The 27,053-nt window shown below is 45.7% G+C and overlaps 1 protein-coding gene across 1 annotated transcript in view; it reads left to right on the top strand.

Annotated features, from left to right (window-relative positions):
* Positions 1-228: 228 nt before the first annotated feature.
* Positions 229-27,053, top strand: part of TP63 (tumor protein p63) — an 81,250-nt gene continuing 54,425 nt past the window's right edge. The window contains exon 1 of the mRNA XM_054639240.2: positions 229-355. Coding sequence (XP_054495215.2) covers positions 308-355 — 48 coding nt within the window. The 5' untranslated portion in view covers positions 229-307. The remainder of the gene's footprint in view (positions 356-27,053) is intronic.

Here is a 27,053-nt window from a genome sequence, read left to right as displayed (position 1 = left end):
CTCTTGCCTCAGAGTGAGTGAAATGTGCCTCAGGGCCCTGTCCTGTTCAGGGCTGCTGTAGTACAGTGGTGAGGAGGTGGCTGCTGCTCAGTAATTCCTGACTTTGCCATGAGACTGGCTTGTGGTAATGCCCAAGTCCTGGGCACAGGGGAAGGGAAGGAAGGTGGGGTGGTGGAAAACAGAACTTGGCCACTTTTAACTCCATTACTGTGTTCTTTCCAGGCCAATATGCTCGGTTCAGCCAATCGATTTAAACTTCATTGATGGCCCATCTGAAGATGGCTCCACAAACAAAATTGAGATCAGCATGGATTGTGTTCGGGTGCAGGACACTGAGCTGAATGACCCAATGTGGGTGAGTAATGAGAAACTTCCTCAAGCTTTGGGGGCACAAGGGGAGTTTTTGCAGGAGCTATTCCAGCTGCATTGCCCCAGGGCCATCTTCCCACCTTGGCTGGCTCCTCACCTGCTCCTCTTCTGCAGCAGCAGTGGCAGGAGAGAGGGATGAGGCAGCTGAACTGGCAGGAGAGCTGAGGAGCCTCTTGCACAGGCTACTCAACCATCCCTGCACTCTGCCTGCTTAAAGCTAGTTTGACCTCAGGGTTAAAATAATTCTGGGCACAGTTGCAATTTTGCTGACCAAGGCCAGAGATTCTTCACTGGTTTTTCTTTTCTTGAGGGCCATATATGAATGAAAACTTGTTTTCAGACCATGGTTGGGTTCTTTTCCCCTCAAGTTTCTTCAGACTAGAGAGTGTTTGTAATGAGTCTTGGCCATGGGTGTCTCGGGGATATGGCTCAAGACTGGAATCAGATGAGGCACTGGTGCTTGCTGGTTCATTGCCTTTGGCACTAACAGACTGGCTCTTTCTTAGCAATAGCTCTTCTGAAGAAGCCATGTGCTTTTCTTGCAGGCTGGAGCAGGAGGTGTTTCAGGAGTTTGAGTTGCTTATGTCCTGTTTCTGTTCTTCCTGGGTTTTGTATACTTTGGGGTAAAAATAAAGTGTAGTTTGAGATTTGTGTTGGTATCTGTAAATTTTCTTGTTGTTTCTCAGGATGTTTCCATCCTGAGAAACTGTTGTTGTTTAATTCCCTGGCTAATCAACCACAGTTTTTGATGTGCCCAGTGATGGTGTGTTGGCAGTCTGTGTCCTGGTAGTGTTTGTGACCTGGAGGATTGTGTCTGCAAGGAAGGAGCTCCTGGGTCACTCTGGTTGCAGTCCCTGGTGGCAGGAGGTTTGACCTGTCAGTGCTGCACTGGTGTGACTGCTGGGGAGGCTGCAGTGCTCTTCCCTTCCCAGTAAGGTTGCAAAGGGTTAAAAAGCTGCTTTGAGGTTGGGTATGCCTGGATGATGTGGTGAACTAATCCAAGTGAACAAGGAGAGGTGACCTCCATCATGTCTGGTTATCTTTTGATTCAGCATTTGGTGGGGTGCAAGCTTTCCATCAGCATCTGGATCTTGGCTTTTTCCACTGTTAGAGCACAGCTCCAGTGAAATGGTGTCTCCTCAATAGTCCAAAAGATTATCCATGTTTACAGGGGATTCAGATTTTCAAAGTGAACTATAAGTTCAAAGTGAACGATATACATTTGAACTATGTCCCCCTGAAAACCAATTCCTAACACTTTAAAGGACATTAGCAGTAACTTTTCTCCTTCCATGCTCAAATCTAGATTTGTGGCATTGAGCACAAGCTCACCTCCCCATCTCCTGTCCAGGCTGCCTGCAGAGCCCCGTGGTGGCTGTTGGGCTCACTGAAGGCCTGTTCAGTCTCCCCCTGCCTCAGTGCTGCAGTGGAACATGATTGGAAAGTCCCTTCTCCTTGTTCTCTCTGAGCACCGCTGCCTGGGAAGGGGACAAGAAGTTTTCTCTATGCAATTATTTCTTGCTGATGATGAGTTTGAGCCCAGCCTTGCAGGAGGCATTTCTGGAGAGGCCAGGCTGCAGGGTGACTTCTTTTAAAGAAGTGTTTTTCACTGACGTGACAAGCTGAAGGGGGAGCGGGGAAATTCCATCCCATCCTCACCCTTACTGTAAAGGCAGCAGCTCGGAGTACATTAATGTATGTACATTTATAAATGTTCCAGTTTGTCTTCAGTGGAAGACAGCACCTTCTCTCAGTTGAATGCTGGACAAAAGCCTTCACAAAGCAAAATATGCACTGCAAACCTGTGCAAACAGCCCGTCTTTTAAAATGAGGAAAGCTCTTTTTATTCCCCTTACCACCACCACCACCTCCCTATAAATTTGCAAACATCCCTGACAGGTGACAACTCCCCTTGCAGAGAAGTCTGTGTTTGCTTTGCTGTTTCTGGGGCTCGCAGCGGCTGCAGCTTTCATTGGCAGAGAATGTGTAGCCTGGGGCAAGGTGTTTGCTTTAATCTGAAATACCTTACAACTCTCTTCCCCTCCAGCTTCTCTTTTCCTTTGGATGGCTCCGGGGCACGAGCTTCCCTTGCACCTGTCTCTCCTGTAACCTCAGCCATGTCACTCCTAGACACGAGGTGCTGCATGCAGCTGATTGCAGCAGAGGGTTGAAGAGGGCAGATAAACACAAAGGAATGCAGCAGAAACAGAGGGGCCCGGGGAGATGAGCACTGAGATCAAGGCAGAGTGCTTTATAGTATTACATTTGTCTTAGGGAAAGAGCAAAGCCAGTTTTTGTCCAAAATGCAGCACCATGTGAGATTTAAATGAGCACAGAGCAGCTAAAAGAGTGGTTTATTTAAGTTGATTGTCCTTGTGTGGACTTTTAAGCAATTCCAATCAGCTTTTAAAATAAGATTTGCACTTTCTTGCAATTTATGGCTGAAAAATGAAACTTGCAAATGAAAGGTCTTACAAGATGTCTATCCTTGAGCCCAAGAGTTGTGTTGGTAGAACCTGTGATTTTGTAATTTTTCTTTTATTATTTGACTTTTGGGAGTGCAAGTCTTGTTGTTTGGGAGTCCAAGTGTTGTTCTGTTGTTCACAACAGAACTAGTAGTGGGGAAGGAGCTGCAGGGCCTGAAGAAACTGTCCCACAAGTGGGCTGGAAAATGAGCAGGAGTCCTGCCCTGTTGAACACCCATCAGTTGTGTTCGTTGCCTTGAAAATGCAGTTCTTTGGGGAGAAACCTGGGGAGAAGGCTGGCTGACACAGAAACCCCTCTCATCTGGGCTGTAGCCCTGTCTCTTGCTGAGACCTTGCAGTTCTCACTCACTTGTTTTGAGGAAGAAATAATCTTCTGTGTCTGTGTAAGAAAGGGGTAAGAGAAACTGGTGATCTGCACTAGCTTGGGATGAAAAGCTCTGAAGGGGGCAGGAAGAGGTTTCTGGCTCTGGTATAACATTAGACAGTCAGCAACCTTCCCCAGCCGTGTGACCAGCTCTTTCACAATGTCCTGGGTGGCCCATCCTGGCTGTCAGCTGTGGCCTTTCCTGTCCCCTGGTGTGAACCACAGGCAGCCTGGGAAACCCCAGCAAAGATCTGCCTTTTTTGCATAACTGGAGTGAAGGGCTGGTGGTCCCTGTGGGTGTGGAGAGCACTTTGTGCCATGGCCCTGGTGTGGGAAGGAGCTGCGGATGGCCAGGAAGGTGAGTTGCACGTGTGTCTTTGTGGGCCTCCTGCCATTCATTTAAGTGCACCAAAGAAGGTGATCCCCAGCCTGTCCTCTGATCAAGGATGCAGCCAGCAGCTGTGGGGTGTGGTGGGGTGATGTCTAGTTCCCTGCATTCAGGATGAACACTGATTGCAAAGCCCGTATCCTGCAGTGCTAGAAATCAGGTAATGTTACAGCAATTTTATATTTGTGTCTGACTGGTTAAATGCCCTGGGGCATCAGGGAGGAGAGGTCTGGAGATCCCTCTCTAGGAGTGGGTGTGTGGCAGTGCAATAACCCCTGCATTGTCCTGGAGCCTTCTTAGTGCTGTCAGCCTGCTCTACCGGGTGCAAAATTGCTTTCTCTTACCCTGTCTCAAAAGTCCTGCAAACTCATTGATGCTAAGAGATGCTGGTCTGGACCCAAAGCTGCTTTGGGCTAAGGATTGCTTAAAAATAACACTTTTACTTTACTTTACTTGTAAAGTAAAAGTGTTATTTGAGGGGCTGGCAGAGTTTGTAAATCTTCTGCCACCACCACCACCCCCCAGCAGTGTGGCCAGGGCTGTGGGGATGCTGCTGGAGTGCTGTCCCCAGGGATGGAGCAGCTCATCCCCCTCCCCCTGTACATACCTTCCTGTCATGCCCCTGAGCGAGCCCAGCCGTCCTCCCTCCCCAGCCCCTTGCCTAACCAGTTCAGTGGAATGCCTGCTCCCCAGACACTGCCTGGCCAGAGTTTTCTTAACCTGGATCCATCCCTCCCCGTAAAAGGCAGAGAGAATTCCTTGCCTTTTTTTCCCTTTTTTTTTTATTTATTTGTTCTCCTTCATCTTCTGCAAATAATTGTGGGGATTTGCTGTGTGTGGCTTGATCAGGCAGTGCTGAGCAGCCTGTGGAGTGGGTTTCTGCCCTAGGGGTGGTGGTGTGTGTAGGGCTGGGTTTGGGTGTACAGCTTCATGGGCTGTGGGTGTCCCAAGTGTGGTAGCTGCAGAAATTTTGCAAGTGCAGTGTGTGTTTCATAGTTTTAAAACTGAGAGCTTCAGCTCTGTGGCTCTGCTGTTCTCCTTTATGCACAGAGGTGGAGGTAACAGTAGGGTAGATAGACTGGATCCATCTTCTGCAGGAAATGGAGGTGTTGAGGCTCTCAGCCTCAGTGCTTTTACCAATGACACATCTCAGAGTTGGTATCTGATGCTTCCCAATGGAAACAAGCAACCTTTCCCATATTTAATCTGCTGTAGGCTCATGAAAGTGCCACCAAACCGCCTTGCACAGAATACAAAGACCTGGGAATCCAGGCTGCAGCCCAGCAAGCTGGCTCAAGGTGGCTGCTGGCTCTCTTGTGCATGCTCTCAGCCTTAGCACCCTGTAAATCAGTAATTCATATTTGATGGCCATGCACAGAATTCCTGGTCCCCATCACGTGGGAGCTGTGGTCAGGATCAGCTGTGCACCTGATGGACAGACACAAAAAGCTCCCCCCCTCCTGTCCTGCACGACTGCTGCATTCTATCCAATGCTTTAATATTAAAGTGCAGGCTCTGAACTCTGTTGATTTTAATTGCTTCTTGAAAGTGTTTTTCTGGTTCTGGATAAGAGAACTGCACTTGTTGCAAGGTAATGGCTGAAGAAGCAGCTGGAAGCTGGTTATGGGGTGGTGGAACTGTGGGATGGAAGGATGTCCCTGTGTGCCCACAGCAGGGCGGGGAGCTGATGTGGTGAGCAGTGCAGGAATGGTGCTCTGTGCAGGGACTGGCTAACACGTGATGTGTGCTGCCACGGGCTCTGGCAGCTGCCACAGCCCTGCATTTTGTTGGGAAATGGTTTTGCACCTGGAGGATGAGGCTGATTTGATAAGGAGGTGCAGCAAAGTGCTTGTGTGGCCATCCGTTTCCATGCCTAAGTGTTCCAGGACTGACCATAGCAGAGAAGGAAGGAAGGACTTTGTACAGCACAGGGATGTGATCAAAGCTTTTATTACTGTCTGGTTTTTGTTTGAGAGAGTTTGAGGCTTGCCAAGTTTCTCTTCTTTGTGGTTATTTATTCGTTCCATAGCTGTGCAAAGAAAGTTGAGATTATGCAAAGACATTTCCATAATGAGCAAAGGCATTATTCTATTGGAAGCTTCCCTGCAGCACCTCTCCTGTTTGCAGTTGAACTCAGAAGCTCTCCTAATTTAGGCTTGGCTTTGTAAGCCTGCTGATGTTTAATCTTCTGCTTCATAGGTCCCTCTAAATGATCTAATCATCACATTTAGGGCTGCAGATCCAGATCTAGAAATGGTCAGTTCTTTCAGATAAGAATGAATGTAAAGAATGTATCTGTATGTTCAGTTTAATCAGAGTCTGAAAACTTCCCTTGTCTTGTGTGTAGCAGGGCACTAAAGACATATTTATGTATCTTTAAAATAATTTTTTCCCTATTTCCCTTTCCTGTGCTATTTGGCCCTAGTTCTGGCTGCAGACCAGGTATGGGTATGTTTCTTCTTGTAGGAATGTAGCCAGTTGTGAGTTGGATCCTTAAACCAAATGTTTTGTTTTTATTTTTACTTCCCAGGATTCTCGGTGGTACTGAAGAAAACTAATGGGTGATCTGTGTGCTGTGTGATCATTTTAGAAGCATATTTTAAATTCCTTTAAATATTTCTTCCTTTTCAGCTTCTTGCTGTACATTCGTCTTGAGAAGGAATAAACTAATTTTAAGCTGAAAAGCACAAACCTGCAGGGTTTGTCACAGTGAAATGGGGTGTTTCACGAGGTGTGGCTTTGACTCCCCAGCTCTAGTGCTATGAACACCTGATGTGGAAGAGTGTGGTAACTGGAGTCCTCTGCCTATATGCAAATGCCTCCAAACAAAAGAAGCAGTCACTTCAGAAAACATCTTCCTCAAGCAGCTAGGCCTGCCTCCAAAGGTTTCCATGGTGCCACACATGCTCCTTGAGCAAGTATGGAGCAATAATGCGTTAGTGCTTATTTTACATCTTTAAAAGGTCTGCACAAACACCTAATTAAAAGGCATCTTGATCTTGAAACAATAGATTGTAGGCACTTTTTCCTCTGGAGAATTTTTAAGGCTTATGCTGTCTTGATGGGAACTTCACTCATTGTTTCTATCTAGGTGATAGGATCCTCTTTTTTCCCCAGAATTCACCTTCCTCTGGATGTTTTGTTTTTTGTTATTTTTTGTTGGGTTGGGTTTTTTAATTATAAACCAGATTGTGTGTAGAAGGAAAATAAGGTCCTTTTCTCTTGTTAGCTGGAAGGGTGATGAATTGGGCTGTCCATGTCCAGCCAAAAGAAAGCTTTATGGTACCCCTCTTTGTGGGGTGAGGTGAATAGAGGATGGGAAGCACCTCACAGTGCTGTTTCCAGCTGCAGAGCTGACCATGCCAGGGAGGGGTTTCTCCTTCCAGGCTGAGACAACCCTGGAGCACAGCCCTGGGAGTGTCCTGCTCCCCTTCCTTGTCCAGCACAGCCAAGTGTCTGTGCTGCAGCCAGCTGTGGGGTGTAGCTTTTGTTTAAAAAGTTCTCTCTTGCATTAATTGGGATTCTTGCTTTGAAGAGAGTCTCAGGCATCCAAAGTCTCACTATATAAGTTGCTTTGTGGTTCTGCAGATTCTGCCCACAGTCCTCTTAATGACTATTATTTTTTCCCTCCAATATTTCATGAGGAAACTTTTGGACTAGGTAATGTTTTCTACTGAATGAATTTCTACCATCTGCTTTCCACTTCACTCTCACTGATTTGATAGCGCTGAAATTAATGAGGGAATGAATTGTCAGGCAGTCACAAAAAATTAAATCTGTCTCTGTGAACCGTGGATTTAAGGAGTGGTTTGTGGCCTGGGTTCATTTGCTCACTGCTGACTGAACTCTTCTTTAATCAGCAGCTGAATTTGCAGAGATTAATAAGAGATCAAAGGAGTTTTCAGTAACAAATATAACTGTCACTCTAAAAAGTGTGGACTTCTATCTCCAGCCTGTTTAAATAGAAGGAAAAGGTACTCTGAAGCACTTTTATTCCTCCTTGGGAGCATGGATGGGTATAGTGGACCTCATGGTGATATCCAGACTGGATTAAAATTAAACAAGTCTGAAGCAAAAATGATCAATCTTCTGGGGAAGAGCAGCACTGCAAAATGCAGCATTTCTTCATAGGAAAAAAAGGCATAAGCAGGCTTCTAGGCTTCCTGCCTTGGGAAGTGTGTTGCACTCCAGAGCACCTGGGCAATATTGGATAACAGTGATGTTTTAATAGGAGAACTGTAAATTGCCATGGGTTGCAGGGTGAGGGTGTAACCAGGCATTTGGAAGACTCTTCTTGAATTATTGCTAAGTGGTAACTTTCTTTTAAATACTGGATTATTGTAAAAGTGCTTGGGTGGGAGGGAGTTGGCAGCAGAGCAGAGGCTGGTTAGAAGGAGCTGCTGTGGTTGTGCAGTTAGGAGCAGTTGTGCATTTCAGGAGACCTGTCTGTAGTTTATATAAGATAAGGGACTTTCCCCTCATCTGCTTGTGCAAGAACTGCGCTGGTCTGTCAACAGTTGCTCCTTTCTCTGAGTGAAAACAAAAGCTCTGTAATCTGTTGCTATCTCCTTCTCCCTTTCCCTGGCTGAAGTGCTTGGTCTCTGGGGATGTAGGTTTGTGCCATGACCCTGTCCTGTCTCCAGCTGGAGGGATGGGACTGTTCATGCCAGTTAGGAGCAGTTTTCATGAATTTTCTTGTGTAACTTCCTCTCTCTTAACTTTTGAAAAATATTTTATAAATATGGGGGGTTTGGGGTGGTCAATCATACTGTGCTGAGCATCCAGAGATCCTTGTGAGGCAAAAATGCAGTTTGAGTGTTGAGGGTGGTTGCTCCAACCAAAGAGCTGCCCTGGCTTGAGCCCCCAGAGTCCCCTGGACACATCTACTTGCATGAGTGTCTACTGACCCATGGGTTTGCATTCATCAGTGTGAAATTATCTGCTGGCTGGTAGTTTTGTAAGCTTATGTGCTGCCTTGTCAAGATATGTATCCATATGGTTTTACCTCTAAGCTTTCATAGTGAAAGCAAATTCCTTTAAAAATAATCACTAGGGTACAGTAAAAGTGAGAAAATTAGATAAAAGGTGTGCCACAGATAAGCAGAAACACTTTTTGATAAATTATCTGTATGCTTTGTCTGCCTCCTATGTCATACCCCAGCTGAGGGAGGGCAGTCACTGCTGGCACTTTGGTGGGAATGACCCTTGATGGGGTTACAGGGTTTTGGTTGTGCAGACAGTGAGGAAGGTGTGGGGACCTTGCATCACCTTGGCTGGAGAGCTGAATCTCTCCGGAGGAGTGTCTTGCTCTCTCTCATTAAATGGAGCTCAGCAGCCCGAGGGCAGAGGCCCGGGGGCTGTGTGAGCCCTTCCTAAACCAATATTGCACAGCGGTTGTGAAGGGAACTGGTTTTGTTTCACAATTCCTTTCCACCTTCCCTCTCCCTGCTCCCCTACCACGTAGCGTTATCTCTTGACATGATGCCATTAAGTCTCTAATTAGCCCTAGGGGTATTCTGGGGGAGATAACGAGACTGTAGGAGCTCAAATAAGCAGCGTGCGCAGATGTTTACCCAGGGTCGGAGGGCAGGGCTGTTGTGACAGGGATTGCCTTGGGGAGGGCATGTTCCTTGGGAAGGAGAAGCCAGCCTGCACCATGGGCAGAGCTAGGAGCTGGGCTCTCCTCCTGCCTTTTACCCTGCCCTTTTAAAATGTGGAGAAAAATGCAGTTAGGAGTCCCTGGAAGAAGGGATTGATCCTCAGTACTAAACACTTGCAGACAGGGCGTGTTTCTAATGTGAAGGTTTGTACATTTGAGTGCATTTCAAAGAAATTTCTGTACTTCAGACTTGTCCCTGGGTCGGTGGTGAGGAACAAGGAGGTTTGAATTTGTGCTCCCAGGTGCACAGAGAGGTTTCTCTGAGAGCTGGGGGTGCCTGGTCCCTCTCTTGTGTATGGAGTTCCATGCAGTGCTGGGATGCACACAAGGCTGCAGCCAGTAGGATGCTGCCTTTTATACCTCATCTCTTTTTATTTGTTCTGTCTTGCCATAAATGGTTAGATTAAAAACAAAAAAGAGGAAAGTCCCTGTTTCAGGGACCACATTGTTTTTCCCTCTCTTCCTTGTGGTTTGAGCAATGAAGATCAGCTCTGCATGAATTTTCAAGAAGGCGGTTGATTTTTGCCTTTTCTTTGAAAGTATTTTCTTTTGGCTTTTTAACCTGGCTTCCTGCTATCGCAGAGTACACATCTGTCCCTGCAAGATCTGCACTGGAAAGGCTGTCAAAGCCAATTGGCAGAGGCTTGTTTTTCAAGCATTCAGCAGTTACTCAGAGGTAACAGAAAAAAAATCCTCCAAAAACTATGTTCTATTTTTTCCCTCCTCCTCCTGTTATCTCAGTCCTAATTTGTAAACATTTCTGAGTTAAGTGAATGTCACAGTCTGTGGTGACGCACTCGATCCAGATGCTATTTTTATGTGAGTGGAGAGGTTTGAGCAGATTTTTTTCATTTGATCTGCAGGAAATTCTGCATGAACTGCCTAACACGCAGGCAGGTGTGCATGCACACACCCCCATTCTAAAAGAAATTACACAATCTCCAATTAACTCTGCAGTTGTGATAATGACATTTTTAATCGTCACATTTTGCGCGCTTACCTTGGGACCGGAGAGGGTTATTGAGAACGTGCCCATGGTACTGGTGAGAGGAGCTGGGATGAGCCATGTAAGAGCACGGGGAAAAGCATTCAAACAAAGACTCTGAATCAGCAGTTTGACTTGGCCAACAGCTCGTTTTGGAAACTTAGGGGTCTTGTTTGCATTTTATTTTGTTCTTCGGCATACCAGCAGGAGCCACAAAGCATTGCCAGAAGCTTTCTAGAATATCTGAGTCAGACCTGGGAGGGTTGCAGCTGAAACTTTCAAATCTAACTAGCAATTATTATTTTTAGTTTCCTACAGTATTGGAGGTAAATTACTTTAAGACTTCCTTTCCTGAGGCTGAGCTACTTTTTGAATTTCAATCCAACTAAGCATCCAGAGCATAAGTGCCAGGCTCTTCTCTTGACACTGTTTTCTTTGTTTTCTACTTTATTCTTTTCCTGTTTGGGGTGGGGGAGAGCTTGTTGGACTCTAAAAGCAGAGTTAAACTTTGTTCATCTGTCCTCAGTGTGCAGTCATTCTTACAAATGTGTGAAAGGAGGGCCTTTGCCTGAATCTGTTTGCTTTTTCTGATTAGGCTAATTGGTATGATAAGGCGTAATCTCTGTTTACAAAGATTGTCTTGCCATGACTTCAGACCGTTAGAGTTGATGATTCCCTTGCAGACCTGTCCAGAAGACTCAGACAAATTATGACTATCGCTGTCCCAGAGCTGAAAAGTGAGTGTGCAGTGTGAGGAGGGTGGGGGTGTCCTTTTGTTTTTATGATTCAACCATTTAACCATATGATATTTCAGGAAATCAAGTTGTCCTCTGAGAACCCCAAAGAGATGCTGCCTGGCCACCATTAGGTTGTTGTAGGCTCATCTATATGAAAATTTTGTACCTGCAAAAGGAGAGAATCAAATAGGGTCTGGGAATTTTTCTTCTTCATGATAAGGTAGAAAGGTTCAAGCTTTACTTTTCACTGGTGCCAGTGTGAGTGTCCAGAGCATGGCACCAGCCAGGAGAGCATCTTAGGAGGAGAGTGCATTTAGATCTGAAGCCAGTGAAACAAAGGTTGGGTCCCTGGGGTGATGAGAGGGACATGCCTGTGCCTGGCTGTAGCAACATTGGTGGGCACAGTGTCTGGTGCCTGCTCTGTTACCTGCTGCCACCCCTGCTGGCATGGTGGTGTCCTTTTTTGTGTCCTTTGTGGATGGTGGATTTGCAGAAAGCCACTTGTCCAGCATCTGATTCAAGGTGACCGCACAGGGTAATGCATCTGAAACACCGAGCCAGGTCAGGGCTGTGTGTACAGAGGGCAGGGATTTGTGCTGACATGTCAATTTATTCATGCTATATACACCTCTCCTCGTGTTTGACATGCAGATCTCTTTGGATAAACTTCCACGTATCTCTCTGTATCTGGGTGTTGCTTCACCCACAGCCACCTGTGGGGCAGAAGATGGCAGATACCTCACACAACAATGCTGCATTAATGACCTGGAAAAGGAGGATCTTCTGAGTTTCAGAGCATAGCTATGAAAGAGGATTTTACAATGACCTGCTGAGGTTGGGAGATTTATGTACCTTCTCCTGCTGTCTCCTTCCCCTCCATAGTTTTTGAACTCATGGGCCAATATGAAAAAACTTGACAATATTTAGGGATCAAAATGGTCATTGGAGCACGGCATAATGTATCCTCACTGTTAGACAACAGAAGATCCATGGGTGACATGAATTCTTGCTTCATGTCCAGCTCTGTGTAAGCTTTGCAGTGGTGCTGCAAAGTGTCCCGTTTGGCTAACGGTGCTGTGGCTGCTCCCTGCAAACTTTACCTGGATCTCCACATTAGCACTGGTGTGGCTTTTTGGCTTGTGCCCATCCCAGGTGAGATCAGATAAGTACATTGGGCACAGTCCCTGGTCTCAGCTGGTTCTGGGGAAGATGGAGAGGAGGGCAAGGGGCCCTGGCAGTGGTCTGTTGAGCTGTTCCTGTGCTGTGGGAAACTGGCCGTGTGCTCGGCAGCTCTTGCTGGTAGCTCAGGAGCACTGAAGGTGTGTGTGAAGCTCAGGTAGCCCCAACCCGAGCTGGGATATTGCTGGTCCTGGTAGGTCAGGAGCGCTCAGTGCTCCTCTCTGCAGCCTGTTCTGGGAAGTGCCTCCTTGCACTGTGCTCGGTGAGGAGGAGTTGGGAAGGTGTGCTGGAAATGCCTCCAACCTTTTGCTTGCACCCAGCAGCTCCCGTGAGCTGTGCTTGCAGGGTGAGAGCTACATCAGACCCCTGATTCTTGTGGCAAGGGGCTGCTGCAGGGGAAGGGGAGGACATTGTAATCCTGTGCTCTGTGTTCTTGTTTCGCTTCCTGCCTGAAGATGGTTTTGCCCCGTTCTATTAGTGGCAGCCTTAGGAATGTGCTGGCCGCTCCAGCCTGGTGCGCTTGCCATGTCCTTTTATTTGCAGAGCTGCCGTGTGCTGGGAAGGCAGTCCAGGGGCCTCCAGCCCCGTGAGCAGCACAGCCTGCTCCAAATCGCTTCCATCTCCCCCGAGCCCCGTGAGCAGCACAGCCTGCCCGCTTCCATCTCCCCCGAGCCCCGTGAGCAGCACCGCCTGCCCGCTTCCATCTCCCCGAGCCCCAGTCCCTCGCTGCGCGCCCGGGGAAGCCGGGGTTAAATGATGCCCGGGGCCAGGCGTGGCAGGAGCAGCAGCCGCTCCGGGCAGAAGCGGGGAGGTGCTGAGGCTGTGTGTGGGTGGCCGCCCTGCCCAGGACCCTTGTCCCTCCTTGCAAAGCCCCTGTGGTCGCTCTCTCGCCGCCCTTAGCGAGGCTCGGTGTTCCCTGGCAGCGCTGGCAGTCCGTGCTTTGCCTTTCGGCAGAGCCCTGCGGGAGCACCGGTCCTCAGATAAAGTTGGGAGCGCTGTCATTATGCTGGGCCGCGCTCTGATCTGGATGTTTGGTTTCCTCTCTCCCCCCTCCCCAGCCCTGTAGCAAGGTGTTCTGTTTCGCCTGGCTCGGTGGCGCTCCGGGAGCAGCCGCCTTTGTTCTGCCGTGCATCCCGCTCGCCCGGCCGATCCTCACGGGGCTCGGGTGCCGCCAGCGCAGCGCTGAGCTCGCACCCCGGCACCCCCGCTCCGGGGGACACCAGGGCAGGACAGGGGGCTTGTCTGCTTGTCCAGAGTAAAATCACAGTGGGGATCTCTCCTGCAGATCTCGGCTAAGTGCTCTTCCTATCTTTTGGAAAGTTTGCCGTGGGCATCTTGTCCAGGTGTTTTTTACTGAGTGGCACCCGAAAACTTGTCCCATTTATTAATTTAACACCGTGAATCCCTTTGGACGGGTTGGGTTGTTTTTTTTTTTTTTAACTTGTTTTTAAATTATGATGCAAGTTCGAAGCAACCGCAGAGGAGTGGAAAAAATGTAGCTGGAGTGATGCCCTGCAAACACAGGACCTGTTGGCAGTGAGTGTGGATGGGAGCACACAGGTGACGGAGAATGCAGCTGGATTATGGTGCATGGAACCAGTGATTGATTCTCAGAAAGGTCCTTGGGGCTTTTGTCCCAAATCTGCACACAGCAGCAGCCAAATGCTCGGCTGCATTACTGTACCACTGGTGTTGGTCTCGATCCCTTTGTGAATATTTAGGTTCTTGGTAGCAGCAAAGCCTGTGCCTGGGAAAAAACAGCCCTGGAATCTTTGTAGTAAATAAATAGTAGAAGTTTCTTGGAGCAGCTCCTTTAGAGCAATTCCATAGCTCTCTTTTGAGTTCCTAAACTTGTAGAAAAGTGACAGGGGAAAGTTATTGTTTCCTTTCTTTTCCCTGCCTGTCTTTCTTTTTTTCTTTTCTCTTTTTTTGGCCATCCCCCCCCTTCCCTTCCCTTTGCTTTTTAGAGATTGGTGATAAGGAATTCTAACTACTTAATGAGCTGGGAGAGGCCTCTCTCCATTGGAGTGGAGGACTCCAGGTGGCACTTTGACAGATTGGACAGGTAAGGCAGGAGAGCCCCACCTCCTCCTCCTTGCCTATACTTAGGTATATAAGGGAAACTTCAATTATGCAGAGAGGCACACTCTGAGTCCTGTTATCTCCACAGTAGCATCCCATATTTTTAGGGTCTTCTAGGGGGTGGGAGGTGTTTGTCAAAATCCTGGAGCCAGAAGAAAGAACAGCAGCGTTGATCAATTTGACTGCTAACATGTTGTACCTGGAAAACAATGCCCAGTCCCAGTATAGCGAGGTAAGGACTCTAGGTTTCAGCTGTGATATCGCTAATGTATTTTTATTTTTAGTGAATACGTGCAATTTCTTCACCCCAGAAGTTAGGTGCAGAATATACACTTGTTTTTGTGAGACTTTTGCATTTTACAATGGGAAGCAGAGTTTGTTGGGCTAAATATCTAAATGAGAGCGAACTTCAAATCTTTACATTTGGGGCAGCAGATTTGTTTTGGGAAGCCTGAACAGCCAACATAATTTTCTTTCATTGGAGAAGCAAGGCAAGGCAGTTTTTATGGTGGGCAATGCACACAGATTGCATTCCTATAGCAGTCTGAATACTAGCTGTGTTGTCTGCATTATAACTCTTTTATGAGTCTTTTATTGCCAAAATTACTGCTTGTGGTTTCAAGTGGATGGTATCTAGGAAATAACTAAAAATGTGTTAAAAATCCCTTCTTAGGTTACTTTTCAAAGCAAAATAATATGCAAACAAAGGTCCTCCGCTGCAAATGCTGCGTTAGCGTCCGCACCAACACCTCTGTTACTCAGTGCTGTTAATACCTTGCCTCATAACTTACAGCAGCAAGGTATTTTACACAGGGTGTTTGTAGAAGTATATTATATAAGGATAAATGCGTGTACAATAGATGCATTTTACTTTCTACAGCCCTCTGCACTTCATGGGCGTGAATGGGACGCAAACTTCAGGTGCAGCTTTGATTTCATTTTTAAAAATTATTTTTTAATTGCTTTTAACCAGCTTGGGTCGATGTTTTGTAAGGTGGCAGCGGAGAGGATTGCCACACGCTGTGCAAATCTTGGAGGAAGTTACCAGGGGTTGAGGGAGATCTAACAACAATATTGGTTTACATTCCAGCGGAGACAGCAGCTGTGTTGACACTTGCCAGAGTGGCAAAGCGGCCAAAGCTCTGTGTGTGTGTGTGCGCGCGTGTGTATATTCCTCAAGAAAAGGCTTCAAGTGGAGGGCACGGGGTACGAGCCCCAAAGCAGACAGAACCTCAGCCACTTGGGAGAGAAAACAAAATAGAAATTGAAAGGCTGAGAGCATAGCTAGGAGATGAGGCAGGTGGTGAGGAGAAGTCTGTCAAAGGTTTACTCAGGGCTTGCACGGCTGGGATGGCAGGTCTGTGACTCGGGGAGAGCAAGAGGTAAACTGAAACCAGCGTGCTCTCCCCGTCCCTGTCTGCAGGGAGCCCAAACCCCCGTGTGCGTGCGCCGGCTTCCTCTGCTGCCTCCATGCCCGAGACCCAAATGGGTGACTTTTGTTTTTTTAACTGGGTTAATTATAAACTCTTAAATGCGGAGAGAGCACTTCTTGGAGTGTTTGCTTGGTGTTATTTGTCCGCTGCTATCTGATCAACTTTCGCTGAATAGCAGCAGTGGGGCTGTGGAGTCCCTATGGTTGACTGGCTGGGCTCATCTGTCAGGAGCAATGCGCTCAGGAGCGTTCTCGCTCTGCTGTAATGCCACTCGTCACTGTTGCTGTCAGGGGAGGTTTTTAAAAGGCTTTAGCTCTGATTTTTTTTTTTTCCTCCCCCACTCTCCCTCTTACCTCCTTGGATTTGAGCAAGGTGCACTGACTTTGTTCATCCAGTGAAGCATTGTACTCTGGGGAAGGCAAACCCCATTAGCATTGACTTGGCTTCATTTCTGAGGAAGAGCAGCCTCGCTAATGACTTGTCTCAAAAGAGAGGGAGACTTGTTAATGCTCAATTAAAATATATTGGTGATGATGAACCTCACCCATCTTAAGCTCGCAAACAAGAAGTAGACTTTGGCATGATTTCCTTAGAAAAGAAGAAAAAAAGTTCTCAGTGTGCAAATAGAAGCAGCACTTTGTTGTCACTGGTAATTGCAGTTCAGATTTTAGAGCTGTTGCTGGGTTGGTCACAAGGCAGACGTACCAACTCATGAAAGACTTAGTATCGGCTAGCTTCTGGGTTTAGAAATGGACCTCATGTATGGGAAGGAAATAATTTCCCCTGTTTTAAAATCAAGTTTTAAGATGAAGAGCAGGGATTCCTCTCTCATCCCAAGCCCGTTTCTTGGGGTGCTGTGCCCAGCCACCCCAGGATGTTGGTTGCGTGCTGGCAGATGCTGAAGGCTGTGTGGTGCCTTCAGCCCTGGGAATGCATTCCCAGCCTGGGAACGAGCCCTTGCACCCTTGCACAAGCCCCAGTGCAGGCTGTGTGGCCGGGGCGGCGAGCTCGCACCATCGCCCACAGCCCTGGGCCGCCCGTGCCTGCGAGCGGGGCGCCCGACACCACGGTCAGATGGGTTCCTTCCAAATGGGTCAAATCTGCTTGGGAAAAGCTGAGAGAGGGGAGAAGGGTGTTTAAATGAATCACAGCCCTGGGAGGTTGGAGGTGGAACCTGTTTGAACCACTTTTTCAGCTTAATCTATCCCAGTATTTGATCTGGGTCAGCTGTAAGAACAATTAAGCTCTTTGTTGGTAGAGCACTGGACTTGATGACCCTGGAGATCTGTTCTTGTGTGCTTATGAGTAGGAGATGTGAAAAGGAGAGAGACTTTAGGTGGTTATTAATAGGATGGTGAGGTACTGATGAATAGGAACCCTTTGGATGTTGTTGTGTCTTCCTGCCTCATCTCCACATGTGGAACTTTGTGTTGTGTACAAATGTTTGTGAGGAAGCATGGACAAAATTTGGGTGTGAAGGAGAGAACCTGCAAGTTGTCCAAGTTTCCTGTGTCCTTGTGAGGGGAGATGAGAGCAATAGAGATTCCCTTCAGAGACTCTGGGTTCCTCTGCAGTTTGGCTGAGTGATGATGCAGAGTTTGGAGTGCTTGCTAAAATCAAATTAAATCATTGCCAAAAAAAAAAAAAAACGCATCTTGTTAAAGCACTGATAAGAAATATGTGCCATGACTTTTGATTATATCCATCATCCTTCCCAAAGATCTTCCTGCTCTTTGTGGGAGACAAATTAAAGAATCTCTTTCCGTTAAGATTTTTATCATCGTTTTGGGAGGGGTGAGGGGGAAACTAGTTTTATACCAAAAGAACTTGTGCACTGCTTTATGGGTTTTTGGCAGCATTCCTTCACGCTGAAAATTAAGAATACATATGACTGCAAATATCTTTGAGGGTTAGGATAGCCTCTTCAGAAGGGTGCATTTTGGTTTTCTTTTTCTTTTCCCTCTTAGCTTTTAAATAATAACTCACATGTGTGTGTTTGAGTTGCAGTGCCCTGGATGTGAGCCCTTTCTTTGTAAGAGCAGTTCAGCAAACCTTAGTTTAAGGTTAAAGACTCTGGGGGTTGAGATATAACTAGTATTTTGAACATCAGCTCCATTTGTGTGCAGTAAAAGTGTGTCCAGGGTTTATCATGCTTGTTGTCAGCTTGGATTTGGCTGAGAACTACCAGAGGACAAAGCCGTGGCTTTCCTTGGCTGATTTTGCCACATGGCATAGTTGTCATTTCACAGTGCTCTTTCCCTCTTGCTGCCCCTTCTCTGTGGCCCTCAGCCAAACCTGGGGTAAAGGAAGCAATCTCTGAGAGATGCTGCCTGGTTGCTGCCCAGAAGAGCAGCCCTGCTTCCTTCCTGGAGGTACCAGGAGGAAAGGATTATCTGTGCATTACCCTCTGAACCCCACATCTTGTCCTACCCCAAGATGAAAACACTTGGATAGATGCTGTATAAACCCTAATTTTTTTCTCAAGGCAGAAGGCTTTGGCTAAACATGACCCTCTCTCCTGCTTTCCTATTTGTGATGCTGTCTTGGAGTTTTGCTAGTTCTGAGCAGGCAAGCAATTCCCAATCCCTGGGGAAGGAAATCTCCTCCTGAGCTGTGCAGGATTCAGATGTGAGTTCCATGCCTTCCAGTGGCCTCTCTTTATTTAAATGGTATCAACACCCTGCATATTTGGGCACAATCTGTCATTAGGAGCAAGAAATAGGGAGATGCATTGGAGGTTGTGTTTCATGATGGTATCCCTGCAATTCCAGCTACGCTTCTTGTGCATTCATCCTTCAATTTTGCTGTAATTGCACTTAGGGGATTAAAGTTTTTGTGATGTGGTGACATCTGTGCAGGCTTGAGAGGCATAGTTTTATCCCTGAGCTGCAGAGGTCTTCTGCAAGATTGTAGAAGCCCTATATAGCCAGGTTCTCTTTTTTTCCAAGATGTTTTCAAACTGCATTCCAGTTGCAAAGGTTTAATCTGAGGTAGAAAAGCCGAAGGTTGGAAATGAGTTGATATTTTGTTTGGAGAGATTAAATGGATGCTACTGCCCTGTTTGGGTTTGCCAGGGAAGAGGGTTAAGTAGACCAGAGAGGTGGGTAGTGGGAAGCTGAGACCTGCCTCTTGCCGTGTGCCCACCTCCCTCCTGGCTGAAACAAGGGGATCGCGCTGCAGGAAAAACACAGGGAAGGGCAAGAGTTAAGTATGCTTCCAGTAAAGATCCACCCCTCACTGCAGCAGGTTTGTCGTGCCATGGATGGCCTTTTGTTCTGTCCTAGGGTACCAAAAATCTCCTGTGGTAGTACAGGTAATATGACCACCATGCTGAGCAACAAGTTGAGGATTTTGCCTGGAGAAATCCTCTCCTTGTTTAGGTGGAGGGACGAGACCTCAGCAGATTGTAACCTGCATGTGGATGGAAAAAATAAAATGTGTGCTTTATCACACAGAAATGAAACCTGCTGACATTTGACCATCTGCACTGCTTTAACTGTGCAGTAGTTGTGCAGAAATCAGGGCAGTCTGGCTGTGTGTGAAGTGTTGGTACTGCTCGGTTACGTACACGCTCTGGGGTTTGTGCAGTCATGTAATCACACTTGAGATCAGATTGGAAATGGCAGCTCTGTTTTACAATTTTCCATGGTCAAAAGAAAGATTAGTAAGCACTACGAAATCAGGGACAGATGATCTTCTCAGTTTCTTGTTTCGTTTGGCAAAAAAAAAAATTCTAAATATTTTCTAGTAAGAAAATAGTTTTTCCATGTGAGAGATGAAAAAGAGCTGCCATTGCAGTGTGGTCAGGATGTTTTACATTTTGAAGTGGTTGCAACAGATGGTCCATTTTCTTTGCTGTAAGTTGACATTGGTTGAGACATTGGTTGACATTGGATGAAATTATTCATATATATGTGTGTGTGTATATATATATAATCTCCATAGTTTGGTAATGTTTTTTTCCTTGGGGACTAGAATTGCTCTTTTGACTAGTTATTTTTATTGGTCTGACTTGAATCTTCGACGGTGTCACCAACACCCGATTTCTCTGATTTCTTCCAACATGAGCCCAGTTATGCTATTGCCTAGCTCCCTCAGGAGCTATTTTTCTTTCTTTTACCTGCTTTGTTTTAAATAATGATCTAATGACTTTAAGTTGAGTGAAATAGCTTTTTTTTTTTCTCCTTGGGCATAGAGAAACACCAGAAAGGAACTTTTTCTACCTTGTGTTTCAGCCCATCTGGTGGCAACCTTTTTGTCTGCATTTGTCAAGTTGCACCTTGTGGAAGGCATAAACTCTGTGGAAGGGTTTATTTCCAGTTGCAGCTCTATTTACTGTGAGACAGAAGCTTCAGTAGATCTATGAAGAAGACATGGCATCTGCAACAGGAAAGTTGTGGATGTGGGATGTGAGAGGGTGTAAACCATTTGCTTTGCACTTTTTCCTCTGGAAGGCATTAGTTATAACTAGTGGAGAAACTACTTATTTCATTATCGTGGAGGGCTGAATAAAAGCGGGTGTTGCCTGGCTCAAGGCAAATTTTAAATTCTATTTACAAAATGTTCCCACTGAAAAAAAAAATCTGGAAACTCTTCAGAAAGGAGCTCTTGCACCGATGGATTTGTGCTAGACATTGTTAAACCCTGTTATTTTTCTGGCACTGCCTCCAACGCCTCTTGAGAATGTGCAGAGTAGGCAATAAAATGAATGCAACTCTTTTAAAGCTAGGTTGCATAAATCATGAGAAAGGAGAGGAGCTTCTTGTACTCCAACAGCAGCACTCACTCCATCCTCTCCAGCAGAGAAGTGAGCTCAAAGCTCTTTGTGCCACTTGGCCTGGATTAGTATTAAGTCACTTTTGGTATCAAGTAGAATTAAGAGGAAAATAATTACTCTCCAAGGGTGTGAAGGTTCAACTTTTTTCTCCCTTGCACGTGTTTTCTGGATTCTCTGCTGTCTCAGTGCCATGATCTTTGCAGTCCCCTGTCAGCTCTCCAAGGCAGTGATCTTTAGAGTGACACACGAGCTCAGCCACGGTCCGGCATGCGGGTGGGTCTCTCCAATGAATAAACTTGCTGTTCTTCAAAATCTCCCTGTTTTGTTTTGTCTTCTTCAGTTACAGCACTAAATTATTCCTGAGAAATCATCCAGTTTTCAGTCTCCCAGAGTTTCCCATCAGAGCCTTGCAGTGCTGGGAGAAGAGGCTGTGATTGTCAGATGGCTTAAAGAGCTGTAGGAGCAGACCGTGGCATGAAGCTTTTTGTATAGCAGCCCAGAACATACTTTGCAAGTGATGATTTGGCTGAGAGCTACTGACAAGGAAGGTTCACCCCTGTTTCTCTGCACTATTTCATATGAGCTCTCTTCTAAAGGAGAGCCTATGAGAGGCTGTCCAGGGTTAGCCTAGCTGCTGGGGCAAGGAGCAAAGAGCAGGATGACATTTAAGGGGATTGGGGTTTTACTTCTGTAAGGCTGCTAATATAAGGAGTAAATCCAGTAAGAAACAACTGTTCAGGAAATCTCAGATAAGAGACAGGAAAGGTTTAGGTCCTTGACGTTGGTAAAGTAAACTTGGATCCTCTTCGGAAACTTGAATTTAAATTTGGTGATTTTATTTGAAATTACTGACCATTGTTATCAGCTCCATGCACAAGCAAGCAACAAAAACATGGTAGATATGCAGGGCAGCTTTTTTGGTGGCTGCTTTTTTTTTTCCTGGTGCCTGTTGGATTTTTTTTTAAATTTGTACTAGAATTGAGTCACCTGGGAGTTGATCCAAGTGTGCTCAATGATATCTTGTATTTTTGCAAATCCCTTGCCACTGCTGTTTCACCTGGGGTCTTAGTGGAGCAGCTAAAGGAGCAGTGTTTTAACCAGGACGTGTGTGTTCTATCTTGAGTGGATGGCATGAGGTGTGATGAATTTCTGGGCTTGTGCACAGTCCGCTCACTTTGGAAGTGGACCCAAGTGGCAAGGCTGAGCATGCTTGAAAATTAATGCATTGATTGGAGCCCAGCAGCCTCTTGGGATCGATTCCAGAGTTTGGATCCGGATTAAACTTCCCCCCAAGGACTTTGGGAAGTGGTATATAAGGGGACCTGGTGAAATTTGAGATGAGTCCAACTTCCTCAAGATGGCAAGAAGATGAATGTTTTTACCAAGGGCAAGAAAGTGGGAGGAGACGCCCAGTTTAGGGAGGGAAGGGGAAATATTTTATGGTGGGGTAGTGTCTGGGAATGAAAGGGATGGATTGTGTCTCAGTAGATATGAATCTTTCAGTTTTAATCCACATCTAGGAAGTAAATACACAGAATCTTGCCAACTTGGGGGAGAGGGGAGGAGGTGCTGGGCTTCTGGGCTGTGCTGCTGAGGCAGAAATGCCTGTGCTGCAGAGCCGTGGTCCAGCTGTGTCAGGGGATGATGCACAGGGCTGGAGCGCGGCGCCTCGGGAGCCAAGGGGAACAGAACAATAGGAATAGGTGGATGCCAGCAGAAGTGTTGAGTCAGCAACTGGATCTCTGCTGATGGGAAATGACTGAAAAGTGTATTTAATAATTTTGCTTGTTTGTTTTAGCTTTTTTAGGTAATGTCATGGGGTCTTTGGGAATCACAAAAATATTTTTTGGAGAGCAATGGCACAAAAAAAAAATTCTAAGTGCTCTGTAAAATTTGGATTCTGCAGATTTAAGTTAAGTCTCTGAGATTCTCAGTAGCCTCTGCAAGCCTTTACTGTGACTTCTCACTGCTGCAGTTCTGTATTTCATCCATAGTCAAAGGATTGGCTCCCTCCAGAGTGCTGGTGGTGATTGACTAGAACTGAATAGATGAGTAAATCTCCCTCCACCTTCTTTCAGCAGCAGGAAAGTATGCAAGAAGTTCTTTTAAAGGAAACCAGCATGTACCCTGCCTAGGCGTCACCAGGACTTTGCCACTTCAGTATCATGCAGTAGTTTCCTGTTTCCAAAGTTGTTGAGATGAGCCTTGGTCAGTCCACTGTGTTTTGTGTCTGAAAGGAATTGTGAATGTTCAGGTTGGAGGGGTAGGGAGTTTAATGTGGTGTCAGATGGAAATTAGTAGGTATATTGTTACTCAGAAATCTGGAACAGCTTTCTGTCTGCACAGGGAAAGGTCTGTGCATCTGAATACCTCAAATGTAAATCTCTGAAGCTGTGCCTTGCATAAATGGCCATGGCACCGTGTGTCCTGGTGTTTACTGCAGTCAGTAGTATTGGACAGGGAGGGAAGTGCTGAAAACTGAGTTTAGTTTTGCTGTTAGACATTGGAAGACCCATGCCAGAGAGCCCACTGGAAATCCTGCATCTGCAGCATATGTGGCAAAGTGATTTCAATAGTTGGGGAAAATATTCTTGATGTTTGTAAAGCTGATGGAGTGAAGTCACTGTGAAAGAAGCAGTGCCTTTGCATGCATGTTGTGTCTGTGTACACTCACACCCCCCCCTCTCTCAAGGACTGGCTTTTGTGTTTCGTGTATGCACAGTCTGCCATCTTTGGAAAACACCACAGAAAGTTCCTGCTCACCCCTGAGTAAGCTGCAGTAGTGATGTGAAGCTGTTTCTGATATAGGTCTCCTGGCTGTGTGTATCCTGCTGTACTGAACCCCAACAAATCCTTGGGCTCAGGCAGTGCCAGTTTGGTGCAGCCCAGGAGCTGCTTTCATACAAAAAATAGCGTTGGAAGGCAAAGCCCTGCCTCCTTTTGTTCTCTGCAGTTGGGATCTAATCAGAATTTGGCATTCAGTCCTCTTGACACCCCCCTCAACCTTGAAAGCTTTTCAGTTTGCTGTTTGGTGTGTGTCCAGGCTTTTGGGAACACCATCCAGGAATCTTCTTGATTTGGACAGAAGAAATAGCCAAATACATTAGCAAATCCAGCAGATCTTCCTTTTACCTATAAGGACTCTGATGCTGCCGTGTAACCCTTTTCCTCTGCTTGCTCTAACTTGTTTTAATCTGCCCTTTGCCCTCCTATAACTCTTCTTATGAATTCTTATATTCCATAGTTGCACCATGCTTCAAAGAGTGGGCGTGGGGGGTTTATGTGTGTGGCTTTTTTTTTCTTCTTTCTTTTTCTCTTTTTTTTTTCCTGTGTGTTTAACTGCTTGACTTATTTAACTTGCAGATGATCTGAATTTCTTGTTCTGACTAAAATGCTACTAAGCTGGAGTATTTTACTTTCATGTCTAAAAGATGATGCATTTGGATTTTATTGAGCATAATGATGAATTTGGGAGCTAACTTCAATTCATTCCTGGTTCTATTCTGACCCTGGTTATTTACTGTCCTTGTGCCCTTTGGCCATACTTTGGTGGTTACTGAGCCTGCAGCCTTTCACTGTGGATGACACACAGATATCCTGTCCAGCCTAAGCTGCCCTCTCAACACAATAAAATGCTGCATGTCTGAGATGACTGATAACATCAATGGTTACTGTCCAATAAAGAGTTTTAGAAACAAGGCAGCTTTAATCAACTACTGGAGTTTTCCTCTCCAGCCCCTGCTTCTCCTCCCCATTTGTATTTTAATTGGTCCCTCTTAATGTTTAAAGTTCTATTTTTATTTTTTTTATCCAACTTTTCAGCATTGCTGTACAAACTCAGCACACAGGATTTCTGGGCAGCTGTCTGAGCTGGGATCTCACATTTGTTCTTAGCCACTCAGGCAAAAGTGAAATCAGGCAAAAAAAGCCTTGCCAAGACCTTGGCATCTTTTTCTGATGCAGGTCTTTGTCTTCAGTTATGTTTACATCTCCAGGGAGCGTGAGGGAGTGCTTTTCCTATTTGTCTGTGCTTTATGGCTCTTCAGATCTTTGTTGATGTTGTGTTGTCCAGCTGGTAATAGGAGAACGTAGGAAACTCTTGGCTTCTCTTTCAGTTTTAGGAAGCTGAGTGTTTGGGTTATTAATCAATTTCTTTTAAGATCATGGAGTTGTAATGTCTTGTGATATCATGCATTTCATAGAGATGATATTGTATGATTTACTTTTTTTTACTACCTTCTCTTTTTTGTTGATATGTTTTCAAATTACATGTCAAGTAAATTGCTGAGCACAAGCTCAGGGTCAAGAAATGACTGTGTGCAGTGGGGGTGGGTCTTGGACTTTCCTGTTTTAAACTGTCTGAATTTCAAAATAACTGAGCATAGCCAAGATACTCTAATGAAAGTGGTTTATGTTTATGAAAGGGATTTTTTGTTTTATGGAAGCTTTATAGTCTAAAAACCCTAAAATGATCTGACTTTCAGAAACACCGTTGCTTTCTATGCAAGTAGAACTTTTTTCAAGAGCCCGATTTAGAAATATTTTTAAGAGCCTAAATTCTGCTCTAGGGAAATCAGGGGTTTTATTTTTAAATGCACTGGAAAATATTTAGAAGTACTTACACAGTGTAGGGTGACCAGCCTTAATATTTCTGTGGAGTGGGATGCACTGTCACTCTGATAATCCTTGAATTAGACAAGGTCTCTTACGTGAACCTGTGGCAGGTGGTAGGAGTCAGGAATTACAGGCATTCCTGCTTTGGGCTGTACTTGTTTTAAAAGACACCCTGCTCCTGGCTGAAAAACAAAATGAATTAACCAAGGGGCACAACTCAAAGTTTAGCTAAAACAGAAAACTATTACAGCTGGGGGGAACAGGACAACTCCAAAGCTTACAGCCCTTGTGAGTGGACAGGAACTCACCCTCACGTTGCTTTTTGTTCATTTGTCTCATTCTCTGAGCCCACAAATACTTGCATTTGTGGACTCTAACTTGAACATGAAGTTGTGCTGTGTTCAACAGTCCCGTGGCTCAGTGAAATGTGACCTGCAGCTGTATAGGGTATGGCTCTTGAAATTGTGCTGCTCCTGTGAACCTAAGGGGTGTAGATGTGGCACTGCGTGCCTGCTGGAACAGCTCATCCCAGTGAAAATGGCACAGACTCTTCTGCCTCCTCCAGTGTACAAGCCAGATTGTTGTTCAAGTGTGATTCTGTGTGTGTTTGCAGATCACTGATGTGCACTGATTTCTCCTGTTCAGCTTCTGTTCTGTTCACCAAATGGGCCATAGGGCTGATGGGGATGGCTGGGACAGAAGGGATGCTCTGGTAAAGTGGGCAGAGCAGTCAAGTTTTTAAGCTTGAAACATAGTGGTGTGATTTGAGTTGGTCATTTAATGGTGGGTTTTTTGGGGGGAAGAGAGTAGTTATGGGGGCTGGGTTTGGTTTGTTTTTTTCTCCTCCCCAGATGATTGAAATGGAGTGTCTTCCTTAGGCTTTCCTATGTGTTTAGGTGGTGTTGGAAGCTGTCCAGACAACTCCTAGGTTTATCTAACTACTTAACATGAAATACCTGTGCAGAAGGATTGTGTGTGTCACTCATGGGGTTTTGGTTTTTGTTCTTCTTGGAAGAAGAATTTTTTTTTCAATATTAGTCTTGAATTTAGTTTCTTAAAATTACAATGGTTGTGCATATTGTACAGCCCTGTAGATCTCAAATGGATTCCCTTCTTAATAGTAAAGGAGGAAATATGCAGAAATATTTGTGCTCCCTGCTTACAGGTGGGATTGAGCTGAGGAGAGGCTGTTTGGTTGTGCTGCAGTAGGTCTAATATCCAGAGTGATTGACTCTAGGGCTTCTTTTAATTCAATGCCCTCCATTGCACTGGGCACTTGTTATACCACTGGGATGGGAAATAGCCTCCTCTCTTCCTGGAAAAAGCAATGACCCAAGAGTGGGATTACTCAAATCAGATAGGTTTCCAGGCACTATCCTAGAACAAATCAATCTTGATAACTGTTGGTATCTTCGGTTCAACCAAAGTTACTTGTCCCCTTGCTTTTCACATTGGGTGTATGGTGCACATTATCATTTTATCTGAGGGTTTCCAAGTGCTTGGTGTATCCAGCTCCACAGTAGTTCTGTGGAAAAGCCACTGCAGAATAGACCCACAGGATTTGTTTCCATTTTAGAGCTGGAGGGAGTGTGGCCGAGCTGCTGTTGAAATGAGCTGTGCACTTCTTCCCCTCATAGCTTGAAGGGGACCAGAGCAGTGTCCAAACTGCATTTGTAAATTTTTCAGTCTTTCTCTCCCTCTTTTTTTTAAATTTGTTTTTTTTTTTTGTTAGTTTTTTTGTTTGTTTGAGGTTTTTTATGTGAGAAAACAGACTAGAGAGGCAAAGTAAATTACAGCTTTCATTGCGATGAGTGAGCTGTCTCAGCTTCAGCCCTGATCTTAGCTGAGGGCCATAGGTGGAGCCCTTTATTTCTTGGCACTGCTCTGTCATGGCACAAGCAGAGTGCTGACATGGGGTATTGTATCAGCTGCCATCAGAGCAACTGGCAGTCAGCAATATCTTGGTTAATAATTCTGATA

This window comes from Agelaius phoeniceus, chromosome 10 (assembly GCF_051311805.1).
Source record: "Agelaius phoeniceus isolate bAgePho1 chromosome 10, bAgePho1.hap1, whole genome shotgun sequence".
Taxonomy (NCBI): Eukaryota; Metazoa; Chordata; class Aves; order Passeriformes; family Icteridae; genus Agelaius; species Agelaius phoeniceus.
Note: the sequence above shows the minus strand (reverse complement) of the source record. Positions and strands in the feature narration are given on the sequence as shown.